The sequence below is a fragment of the Notamacropus eugenii genome, chromosome 3, assembly GCF_028372415.1.
Source record: "Notamacropus eugenii isolate mMacEug1 chromosome 3, mMacEug1.pri_v2, whole genome shotgun sequence".
Lineage (NCBI taxonomy): Eukaryota > Metazoa > Chordata > Mammalia > Diprotodontia > Macropodidae > Notamacropus > Notamacropus eugenii.
Genome location: NC_092874.1, coordinates 388121532 through 388134102, shown reverse-complemented (window position 1 = coordinate 388134102; position 12571 = coordinate 388121532). Strand labels below are relative to the sequence as shown.

At 43.8% G+C, this 12571-nt stretch overlaps 1 protein-coding gene across 3 annotated transcripts in view; it reads right to left on the bottom strand.

Moving 5' to 3' along the window:
- INTS1 (integrator complex subunit 1) overlaps window positions 1-12204 on the bottom strand; it is a 48804-nt gene extending 36600 nt beyond the window's left edge. Inside the window, exons 1-12 of one of the 3 annotated variants that reach the window (XM_072597743.1) lie at window positions 12019-12204; window positions 11583-11678; window positions 10032-10322; window positions 7624-7820; window positions 7243-7380; window positions 4461-4620; window positions 3588-3693; window positions 3152-3338; window positions 2867-3012; window positions 2620-2761; window positions 1851-2027; window positions 1268-1376 (exon numbers count right to left, since the gene is read on the bottom strand). In XM_072597743.1, the coding sequence (XP_072453844.1) occupies window positions 1268-1376; window positions 1851-2027; window positions 2620-2761; window positions 2867-3012; window positions 3152-3338; window positions 3588-3693; window positions 4461-4620; window positions 7243-7380; window positions 7624-7820; window positions 10032-10322; window positions 11583-11678; window positions 12019-12079 (1810 nt within the window). In that variant the 5' untranslated portion in view covers window positions 12080-12204. Of the gene's footprint in view, window positions 1-1267; window positions 1377-1850; window positions 2028-2619; window positions 2762-2866; window positions 3013-3151; window positions 3339-3587; window positions 3694-4460; window positions 4621-7242; window positions 7381-7623; window positions 7821-10031; window positions 10323-11582; window positions 11679-11998 lie in introns of all 3 variants that reach the window. The other 2 variants (XM_072597741.1, XM_072597742.1) reach the window with 2 other exon arrangements.
- Window positions 12205-12571: the final 367 nt, after the last annotated feature.

Genomic DNA, 12571 nt, shown 5'->3' with positions numbered 1-12571 from the left:
TCTGACTGAGGAAAATCTTAACTATATCACTTATCCGGCAGGGAAATCAGGAAAGTCCAAAAATATTAAGTACAAACACAAATGGGTAAAGTTGCATGAAGTCTAGTTATTAAAACATGAACTACCGTGGACATATGTCCAAGTAAGCCCTGAATGCAATAAAGATAAAAGATAAGCCCTTTGCGCTATTAACATTCACCGTATTAAGACAAAGCACAGTGAACAGACAGTGAGACTCAGAGCTAAGACCACCTAAAGTCCTGTTTTGACACAGACTAACTACAATTCATTTAACTGTGCCACAGCACGCTAAGAAACTTATCTCTATAACTATATATTGACCTGTAGGTGTTGACCTACATTAGTAGAGGGAATTCTCTCAGCAGAATTCTCTAAATCAATGATATTTATCTCTATATTAAAAATAGAGCAAACTGCTCTTCCTAGGCCTCCAATAACTCTATCCCTATATTAAAATGACGGAAGACCACTATTGCTGGGCCTCCATTTGTTCATCCATGAAAATAAAAGAGCTAGACTAAGATCAGTGGTGTCCAACTCTAAAGGTAACAGATCTACGTGGGCAGCATAATAATTTAGAAAAAACACAAATTAACCTTATCTATGTCATTTTTTTATTTTGCCAAACATTTCCCAATGACATTTACATCCAGTTCAATCTCCTCAGCAGCTTGAGGCCAAGGGCAACAAGTCTGGACACCTCTGGACAAGGTCTTGTCTTCAAATTCAAATTCCCTTCAAATCTAACGATCAAGGTAATAGAAAATTTTAGACAACTGAAATAGATGACTAATCAAATAAGATACTTCTCCTTAAAGCTTCTATTAGAATAGAGGTATTAGCCAAAAAGATTGAGATGTCACCCACCCCCTTCCCATTCACCTCCTAAACTCTGCTGAAGTACTCACAAAACCCGCAATGACCAAAACAGGAGCAGTAAAAGAAGTTAAGAGAAGTCTCCCAATTAAGGAGTCAGCCCCCGAATCCATAGCTGAAATGCTTACGTTAACATTCTAATTATACTCGTAGAAATAGAAAAAGAAGTCTTCTTTCTTGCTGTCTTTAACACTCTTCTTTGCAAATAGGCTCTATTGCGTTTCGACTCTGAGATTCCCCTTAGGTGCTAAGAGGCTCTGAATGCCACCTGCACCTAGGTCTCTGGTCACTGCCACTCTTGAAGAACTTTCCTACCATCTTTTACTCTCTCTGACTTGTCTCCAAAAGAAGTCAGCTCTCTAGGACTTACTCTTCTTTTCTCCTTTATCCCATGCAATCCCAGCCTCCTTCACTTGGGCCGTTATGCCCAACATCATAGATACAGCCAGCAGGTCGGTTATGTGGATCACAAAGCGCTCCTAAAACCAAAATTTAATACAACTTCACATCAGGAGAGCCTCATATCAGGCATACTTTCTGCCAAATCATTCAGTATACAAGGAGAAAGGACAATGGGAAAGTCAAACATGTAGAAAAAAGTACTGGAAAGTAAAAATAATGAAAAGATGAAAGGGCAAGAAATAATCAAGGAATTCATCTATAACTAGAGGAGACAGAAGGTAGTAAAGAGTGATATTCCTAAATTAAGCAAGAGAAGGCTGATATAATTAGTACAGAAAGGCCAAGTATTAGCATTAAAAAGTATTAAAAAAAGAGGAGAAAAAACTGTTGTATGAACCAAATAAAAGACAGTCACATAAGAATTCCAGTGACGTAAGAAAAATGAGAAGGTTGCTCTTCATTCAAATCTCACTAAGAAGCTGACCAAAAAATCAAAATTACATGAAATGCAGCAGCCAAACACAGAAGGCACCAAGAAAAGATATGAGTACCTTGAATTCCATTTCTAGATATTGTGGTTCCTTGCGTTCTTGCATGAGCCCAAGGCAAAACGCCTGGAAATTAATCTCATGCTTGGTCTGTTTGATTATCTCTCGAAGTAGGGCCCGGGAAGCCCTCAGGTAATCATCTTTATTAGTCAACAGGTCCTGGAACACCATTGCTAGAAACTATGGCCAAAGTGATCCACAAAGAAAGTAAAGACAAAGTCCTGTTAAGATCATACATAATCCAACATCTTTAAAAGTCAAGCATTAAATCTATGACAGTCAAAAGTAGGAAATTTCCAAATGGTCTAAACCCTTTCCTTGAAAAACTGCACTATCTGCCAAAGATGACAGAAGGTCAGATATAAGAACTGACATGGTATCTACTACTACACCTTGCACAAAACTAGTGCTTTACTTCAGCGCTTTGTGTTAACCTAACATTAATCATCATCAGTTCTTTTTCTAGGGCCTAAGTAATTCTCAGGAGGAAAAAACCCATGGAACCAAGTAATTACTATTAAGTATTACCATATTTACAAAGACTATCCATCAGTCAAAGAGGTCATAACACAAAAAGCCAAATGTCAGGGCTCTAGAAATTAATCGAGCATGAGATGCTGATATATTCAATTATTGACACTTTGCCAATCTATCAATCATTTTAAAAATTCTACTCTTAATTAGAGGCTGGATCTCCTCCAGCCTGCTACTTTCTGCCCCTGAAATGAAAATGGCCTAGAATCAGTTGTGAAGGAAAGCTATCCAAGAGTACCTTTGGGGCCAGTTCTGAGCTATGTTGTAGCACAGTGTATAGGATCTGCATGTTGTTTGGGTTTCTTGCATTTGAGAGTTCATTGAAAATCACAAACTTGACTGTAGTGCCCAGATTATCCCTGTGGGCATTTAGCAGTTCCCTGGAAACAATGCCAAAGACCAGAATGAATGATTACGAGGAACACATACTAGGACAAAACTTTTCTTGCCCTATATCCTTATATTCTCTTTTTCAAGGTTCTTACCTGACACAGAGCATGTAGTGGTTGAGGAGGACTTTGGGCTTGAGCCGGATTTTGATGAGGCTGGAAATAACCTCCATGTCCTCTGAACCATGAGTGCCACAGTTCATGCAGACAGACATCAACAGATCCTGGGCTGGCCTGGTCAACTGCAGGGATGAGAGATGAGTGAAAATGCTGAAGGACACAATTACCCTTCCAGGTCCAGACATACAGATATTCACGTACACAAAGACCATGGTGGACTCCAATGTAAATTCCTTTAATTGCTCCAGTGCAGCTGCTTACCTTAGGGTTCTGAAGCCACATCTCCAGCCTCTGCACAGCCATCAGCCGCACTTCCTTATAGCCACAGGTTGCAGTTAGGAGCCGCAAGAGATTCCGGGAAACATTATCCATAGGCTGTCGACGGTTCAACTGGTCCCGAAGCATGTCAAGGACATACTCTTCCACACTCTCAGCAAGGTCCTCATACCTGAGGAAAAGGAGAGAAGACAAGACTAAGTCAATTAGAGTCTGGCTCTTCTTGTCTTCCCAGCAAGTGAGGAAAAGCCTCTGATTCACAGCCTCTTGAAGCTCAACTAAGAGCAGAGAGCACCTTGACTAAATGGGAAGAAATGATTTGTGTCCTCAGAAGCAGTAGCTAAGCCCTCCCCTGTTCTGGACCATTTTCCTCTCTGTATCCCAGATTCACTGACAGCAGTCATGATCAGACTCCACATACCTGGGCATGAGCTGTCCCTCTTGCTCTGGACTCAGCTTCTCCTCTGCAATTAGCAGTTCAGTCTGACTGTCTTCTTCCTCCGTAAGGGAAGGATGAGGACTGTTCCCTAGAGAGATAGAGATCCTAGTGATACAAACTCTCTTCATCTTCGATTCTGAAGCACCCTCAACACCTAGCTCATGTGATATCTTCCACAGAAAGAAGTTTGTAGCCCCTTTCTTCAATTCAAGCTTTATTAATTACCTACTGTGTGTCAAGCATATACCTGGATACAAGAGGTGCTGGGGACTCAAAGCTAGTAACATAGGCCTTGCCCTTAAAGAATATACCTTCTACTGGAGGGAAGCATGAAAGGAGGCTACACATGCACAAAAAAGTATGCTATCTTATATTTTTTTTACTTTATTTTTCTTGGTTTTCTTTTTTATCTGCATTTTCTTTCACAACATGGAAATATGTTTTACATGACTGTACATGTATAACACATCAAATTGCTTGCCTTCTCAATGAAAGAGGGAGAGAAAAAAATTTAGAACTCAAAATTTTAAAAAACAAATGTTAAAAACTTCCCATGTAATTGGAAAAATATATACTTTAAAAAAAAAGTACATTACTTGGGATAAGGGCAAAGGAGAGTTCCAGAAAAAGTCCTATATAAAAAACTAAGCAGAAAGAAAGTACTTTGTGCTCAAGGAGAGAAGTGAGTAAGGAAATGAGATGGAGGAGAAGAGTAAATCAGGGAAGGAAGGATTCATGGAGAAAGCAATACCTGAGCTGAACCTTAAATGACAGAGAATAGTCAAGCCAAGTTACCCACTACATAACCACTAACTTTCATCCTCTTTGCAAATTCCATCTCTTCTGGCATCTTACCAGCACTGAGGTCTCCTCCACTTCGCCCCATCTCTCCTTGTAACAACATGCTTTTAGGAGGCATCTTGGTGTTAAATGCTGTCTGGATATTGTCAACAAATGTTTTGCAGTGAGGGCTGTCCACCCAGATCCGCTCTCCTAGGGAATCTTCAATGTAAACCTGGACAGAATGGCAAGACCAGAAGAAAATGATAATCAGAAGAGGAAGAGAGAACACTTATGGTTTGCCCCACATTATTAAGTATTCTCCTGAATTTCTCTTTTGTTTCAGAAGGGAACCTTCAATCCCCAATGTAAGCTCATGCTAGATGCAGAGGAAAAGTGGGAGGGGAGGGAAGGGGAGGGAGAGCAAATAATCCCTATTCTCATTCATGGAATTCACAATCTAACAGGAGGATCTGATTCAAATGTGCAATAGGCATACAAATGACACTGTACAGGAACTAAAATGCAGCAACTGTAAGAATAGTCTAAGAGCAGTACAACAGTATGGTACAATGGAAGACTGCAGACTGTGAAGCCAGAAGATCAGAGTTCAAGTCCTACATCTAACACTTAACAGCTATGTGACCTGAGGTAAGATACATAATCTCTCTGGCTCAGTTTCCTCATCTGTAAGATAGCAAATGAGGAAGTTGATTTAGGGGACCACTGAACTCCCTTTCAGCTCCAATGTAATAGAAACTACAAGTGCTGTGTGAGGTTCAATCACTACTAACTAGAGAGGAATGAAGCCTGGTTTTCTAAAATGAAGTGGCATTTTAAGATGAACATCAACAAGAAGAAAAGAGATGGTATTCTAAGCATAGGGAATAGCATCAGCAAATGCAAGGAAGTGAAAAAAGGCTAAATATGTACAAGACTAGAAATTCAGTTTATCCAGAGTATGTGGATGTGTAAGGGGCCAGTGGGAAAGAAGGCTGGAAGGAGAGAGGCTAACTTTTAGAGCTTTCTGAAAGTAGAAGAGGTTATCTTAGAAAAAAGTGGGGGTCCCTTTTACTGCAGATCTTCAAGTAGAGGCAGATGACCACCTATCAGATAGATTAGAAAGGGGATTCATTCATTTTCAGATACCATGTGGACAAAAGTCTCCAAGCTCCTTTCCAACTCTCCATATAATGAGGATGTGAAGGGCCTTGAATGACAGACTAAGGAAATTCAACTGGCAACAAGAAATCACTGAAGGACTGTTTAGCAGAAAGGACTAGGTCTGTGCATAAGGAAGATTTAATCTGGAAGTAGTGTGAATGACAGGCTGAAATAAGGAGGGACTAGGAAGTAGAAAAACAAGTTAGGAGGTTTTTGTAGTAGCTGAAGCAGAGAGTAATGAGGTCCAGGTCTACAGCAGTGGTAATGTTCAAAATAAAACAGAAAGATTGAATATGAAAGATGAGATAAGGTATGAAGATTGTGTTCATTCTTCATTCCCAGAGAAGACCATGCCATCAGAGAAATGATGACATGACTTGCACTTGACTTTGTCTTGAGTGAGGGAGGGCTGTTACCCTCACTTCTCCTCCAGAGCCATCTGAATCCAGTGACCAGATATTCCTCAGGATGACTGGAGATGACCCAGGATGCACTGGGAAACCTTGGGCCCTTTAGGCCAAGGTCTTTGCAGGTACTCACTTAGGACAGGACAGGACAGGGAAGGGAAGGGAAGGGAAGGGAAGGGAAGGAGCCAGTAAAACCCAAGTCAACTGGGCAGCTTTTGGCCATCCAAATTTACCTTCCTTTGGAGAGGAGAAGGAAGGGGAGGGTGAGGCAGACAGGAGAGGAGGAGGTGAGTTACCCAGCTAGCTGCATCTACTCACAGGTATGAAGAAGAAAGAAGCAGAAAATAAACATTTATATAGGCACCTGCTATGCAGCAAGACACTATGCTAAGCATTATACAAATATTATCTCAATTGATCCTCACAATAACCCTGGGAGGTACTGTTATTATCCCCATTTTACAGTTGAGGAAACTGAGGTAATCAGAGGTTAAGTGATTTGCCCAGGTCACACAACTAGTAAGCATTTGAAACAAAGTTAAGGCCAAAGATTCAAATGTGTGAAAATGGGTGAATTCTGGGTCCGCGAAAGAGATAGGGAAATCAAGAGGATTTGACTAGGAAGAAAGATGGTAAATTTGGTTTTGGACCCAGTGAGTGTGAGATGCTACTGAACATCAACATGCTATAATGGTTAAAGTGGTATTCTTGGAGTTAAGAAGACCTAGGTTCAAGTACTGCCTCTGATACTAGCTGTATGACAATGTTGCAGGTCACTTAATCTCTCTGAGCCTCAAACCTTGATCTATTAAACGAAGAAATTGGACTAGATGGCTCTTCAGGTCCCTTATGACTCTAAATCTGTGATCCTATGATCAATGTAGAGAGATATTCTACAGCAATTGGAAATACAAGTCTCAAGCTTAGAAGAGAGTTTAGGGCTAGATGCAGAGATCTAAATCTCTGTCATCTGTACAGAAATGGTAGCTGATAAATAGAATGTAGATAGAGCAGATAAATAGAATGTAAGCTCTGTAAGGATGGAATGTCATATACTTCACTTATTTCCCAAGGTTCCTAACTTTATAGATGTTCAACAAATACTGAGTGAAATCAAAGAAACAATGACAGCGTAACTTAATGACAAGCAGAAAAGCAGGCCTTTTTAAAACACGTTCATTCAACCTATTATCCCTCCTGGCGTACCCAATATGTCCATCTTCTTTCACTTTGCACACTCCCTTCATCACCCTAAATAATGGCTTCAAGTTTCTTGAAGGGCTTACCTTAACAAAGATCTCAGGCCAGTTCTCATCCTCCTCATATGCAGCCATAAGCAGGTTACAAGCTAACACAGAAACCAGGCTGTTTCCTTTGGCTTTGAAGTTAATGGAGGCATCCCGGCGAAGAAGGCTGCATAATGCCTGGAAGAGATCACCCAGAGATCACACTTCGTCATATCATAACAGAGGAGAGTAATAGTTAAGAGCCAAGGTGGGAAATTCTCATATATCCTGTCCTTTTATTTAGCCATTAAAAAATACCATAATGAATCAATGTGACTTCAATCAAAGAGCATATATACAAAAGAGGGATCTTAAGAGGACAGAAGTGAGGACTACAGTTTTCATTAAGCTCCATTAAACAGTTTACCACACATCTCTTACCTCAATAACTCCCTCTGTGGCAAATATGTTGGGCTTGATTTTCGCCAAGTACATGAGGCTCAAGTACAGTGTGGTGTCTGGTTTGGCCCGGGTCATTTTAAGTTGCTTCACGGCTCCACACAGGACTCCCTCAATTCTGTCATCATTTCCCTCTGACTCTGAAGCTTCAATCTCATCCAGCAAGACTGTGGGCAGAACTGTCAAGAACAACCAAGTGCTAAGTCCAACTGAGAAACCAAAAAGAGACACAGAGCTGATTTCTTCAGCTACTATTATCTCCTGAGTAATTCAAACTCAAAATTCACTATTCACAGCATCTCAGTGAACATCCACATGACTTTCCAAACAAGAACATAGAATCGTTCAGTATTTTATGCTTTTAAAAGCACTTTCACATATGTGTACATTGTCTCATTTTAGGTCCTCACTATTCTGCAATGTAAATAAGGTTAGTATTTCTCAGAGTTGTTTAAATCAGAGAAGACAGTCACAAAGCTAACCAATAACAATATATCACACCTATACAGTGTTTTTAACTTGCCCATCAATCACCTCATTTGCTATTATGTATCATTTGATCAACAGGGCATTTAAAGCCCTTCATGAGTCAGCTCCATTTATTCCATAGTATTCTCATTCACATATTCCGTCCTAGCCAAACAGGATTACAGACATTCCCTGAATCCAATACTGAACTATTTCTTTCCCCTTAGAATCCTAGTCTTGAAGAGATTCAAGGCTCAAGACAGATATGCCACCTCTTCCATGGAGCCTTTCCTGATCCCTGCAGTTGCTAGCATTCTCTGCCCCCCTCAATTTACTATACTTCTCCTTACCTGTATTGGTACAAGTATGAATATCTGTCCTATTTATGTATGTTGTATTCACAGAGTAAAAGGTGAGTTCCGTGAGGACAGGAACTGTTTCATTCCTGTCTCTGTACCCCCAGTGACTCACTCACAGCAAGTGCTTGATAAACATTTGTTAAATTAAATTAATGCCAGATATTTTTAAAGCACCATAAAGATTACAAAACCTTTTCATACATACATAATATCACTTGCCCCTCCTATAAAAACCTTGTAAGATGAAGAAACATGTTATGAAAGTGAGGGTCAACAGGAATAAATGAGTGACCCAAAGTCACACAGTAATGAAGAGGGTCCCAGGGCTAGGAGTCAGGTCTATTGACTCAGAACCCAATGCTCCTCTCTCTTAAAAGCTACCAAGAAAGGTAGCTGAATAAAGCAACAGAACACTGCTGATTGGAGTCATCGTGCTTCATAACCTTTGCACATCCTCATCGATGCATATAATCCTTTTCTTTCCTTTTACCACTCTATGAAAGACCTAGTAATAGCTATTCCAAACAATTTCTTCAAAATCTTAACCCCCTTCTACCACTCCTTCTCTCAAGTTTTAAAAGTATGGAAGAGGTGAGACTGGAGAACTCTTCCTGAGAGGCTGGGATTTTCTCAGTGAAGCAGGAGGTAAGACTCTCAGGGCCCTAAGTTCTCACTTATTCATTTCTCCTTCCCTCCAGGCTTGGAGGATGAAGTGGTCTTCCTATCTGCCAAGGTCGACCTTCCACCTGTGCTCCTGAGTCCAGTTCCTATTCCTCAGGACTATTGTCTGGTCCACTGCTCTCTCTCATATTTGACCTCCCCCTCTGCACTGACTTCCTCCCCTCATTTTACAGAGGAGAAAACTTAGACTTACAAAGGTTAAACAACTTTCCCAAGGGCCTCACAATGTTTCCAGTTTACCTTTCCAGAATTTTCGACACTATCCACTTCCAGAATTCAGCTTGCCATCCCCTGCATTTATGCTCATTGCCCCCCCCCCCCTTCCTCCAACCTGGAACACACTCCTTGATAACCACCAGTTCTAGGAATCCTTAGCTTCCTTTCAAAGTTCAACTCAGATGTCACCTCCTACTTAATAAAAGTCTTTCTTGATCTCCCCAGTTGTTGGTGCTCTGTCTCCCTCAAATTACCTCATATTTACTTACCTGTTTACATGATGGATCCCCTATTATAAGAAAGGGCCTCAAGGGCAAGGGCTGTTGGCTTGTTTTTATCTCAGTATCCCTAATATAGTGCTTTGCACATATCATCTGAGTTTTTGTAGACTTAACCAATCTTTATATAGGTTTACAAAGTACTTTACATATGTTCACTGATTTGAGTTTCACAATAACCCTGTGAAAAAGCATATCCTCCCCATTTCATAATCCAGGTCTCTTCTGACTTCAGGTCCAATGCTCTTTCCAAAGCACCAAGCTACTTCTCAAGTCCCACAGTGACTCAAACAGTGTTAAGTACACAGTGGATACTCAGTTAAGTACTTGCTGAACTGATTACCCATAAGACTTGTTACATGGAATAGTCTACAGAAAATTACTTTACCTTCAATTGGTACCACAGATGGTTCCTTGATAGAGGGGGAAATGGCTCGTTTTTCTGCCACAGCCGCCTCAGCCAGGCGCCCCAAGGCACTGAGTGGAGGAGTAGAGGAAAGCTTGGGACGTTTTGTGAGGCCAGTCAGGGCTGAGGCTCCAGATAACGCAGATGCAGCATCTCGCTTCCGTTCAGAAGGTAAACCTGAGGGAGCTGGCTTCAGCAATGCTACTGTTGCTTTTGACTCATTGGCTTGGCCTTTTGAGCCCAATGCAATGAAATCCCCTGGTGGAGGGTGCCCTACAGAAGAGAAAAAAAGAGAGAAATCACAGAATCCCAAAACTGAAGGGTCCCCGTAGAGATCATCTAATCCAGAGGTGGGGAACCTCCGGCCTTAAAGTCACTTGTGGCCCTCTAGGTCAAGTGGGGCCCTTTGATTAAATACAAACTTCACAGAATAAATCCCCTTAATAAAAGGATTTGTTCTGTAAAACTTGGACTCAGTCAAAAGGTCAAACCCCAAGGACCTAGAAGGCCACAGTTTCCTGCCCCTGAATCTAATCTTATACTAAGGCCAAGAGGTGAAGTAATTTACCCATTAGGTCATACAGGTAATGAGCTGGAAGTAGAATCCATGTCTCCTAACCCACTGTCCAGCGTTCCTTCCACTATATCATGCCTCTCTTATAAATTAACCCGCATTCCTGTAAAAGCTATACCATTTCTCCTTAAACTGCAATCTGAGATCAAGGCTTCACAGCACAAAAGACATGAGGGCATCTATGGGGTTGGGCGACTTCTTTTGGAGGCTCATTTTCTAAGAATTGTCTTTGGCTTTTAAATGAATTCTAGTTTACTACAAGCACTACGTTAATCAGAATTAAAAAACCAGAAATTTATCTCAGCAAATATTCTCACTCTTTTCTTTGTGTACAATAACAGAAACTGTATGTAGGGCTTTAAAGTTTGCAAAGCACTTTCCATCACTTCCCTTCTGCCTCGAGATACGTCTTACATAAATATATACTATTATGTATACTGGGGTATTACCGTCTCCACTTTACAGAGGAGGAAACCGAGGGGAAGAAGGGTTAGATGAACTGCCCATGGAGGAAGGACCACTGAAATCACTGGCAGAGACTCCAACCTAAGTCTTTTCTGACTCGGAGGTCCCAGCTCCGCGCCCAGTAACACAGGGCACCGGCGAAGGTTCTCATGCAGCTCTCCTCTTTACAAGTTTAAAACTGCGCTAAGACTGGGAAATCCTCTGTGCAGACACAGAATGGCCTGAAGAGTCCTACAACTGAGGCCCAAGGGGGTAAAGTGACAGAACCGGACTCGAACCCAGGTCCGCTGGGTCCGGATTTCAGTCTCCTCAACTCACAGAATTTCAGATCTAAAGCTGAAGGGAACGCCCCAACCCCTTATTTTACAAATGAGGAGACCGAGGCACAGAGCCCTCCGGGCCTTGTCACCCCGGAGTTCTCAACGCCGACACCCCCGTTTCACGGATGGGGGCACTGCGGGGGGGTGACCCGGGGCGCAGCGGCCGGCGCTCACCAGAAGGCTTGGCCACGGCGCTGGGCCTGCGGACCGTGGTCGGCTTGGCTCGGTTCATCTTGCCCAGCTTGGCGTTCCCGGGGGCCGCGGGGTCGCCTGCGGAGAGAGGGGCGGGAGTCAGGCGGGCCGGAGCGCGGAGGCGGCCACGGTGGGGGGAGGGGGCCCGACGCCCCTACGGTGGCTCAGAGGGCCAGAGGGGAAGGGGGCGGGGAGGGAGGAGCGGTGGTCAGAGGGGGGGCCTTGAGGTCAGGGGAGCCTCCCCCGAAGAGGATTATGGGAAGGGGGGGGTGCACGTCGTCTCAGGAAGAGGGAGCCGGGCGGGGCCCGGGGAGGGTGACGTCTCCGGCCGGAGAAAGGAGCCCGAGGTCCGAGCCCGGGCGGCGGGGTGTCCCGGCGAATGCACCCAGCTCACCCACCTACAGCCCACAACACGGACCCTCAGTCTTGCCGCCACCACCGCCACCGCCGCCACCGCCGCGCCGGATCCGGAAACTCATCTGCCTCCTCTCGCTCTCTCCGTCTCTCTCTTTCTTTCTCTCTCTCTCTCCCTCTCTCTCTTCTCTCCTCTCTTTCTCCCCCCACCTCGAGTTCCGCGCCGTCCCGGAACCAAAATAGCTCGGAGGAGCATGGGATTGGGGCGGAGCCTAGCGCGGGGCCTGCCGTGACGACAGCGCCTCCCCGAAGTCACGCGGCCGGGAGGCGGAACTGCAGCCTCGCTCTGGTCCGCCCCGCCCCTTCCCCAGGAGGGGTCCGTGCCCAACCGCGCATGCTCCGGACCGGGGAGAGCCGGGGAGTCCCTTCTCCTGCCCCGAAGCGGCGGTGGCAGCCTTGCTCTGTCCCCTCCCTTCAAGCGCTCCAGCAGTCTAGGAGCCTTCCTCATTCTCCCTGGGACTTCTCCAGCCGTGGGAGGGATAAGGATCAGGGGGGAACGTGGGCATCCGTGGATTTTCTCTTGCCAGCCTTTAGCCAGAACGTCCCCCCTCTGCCCC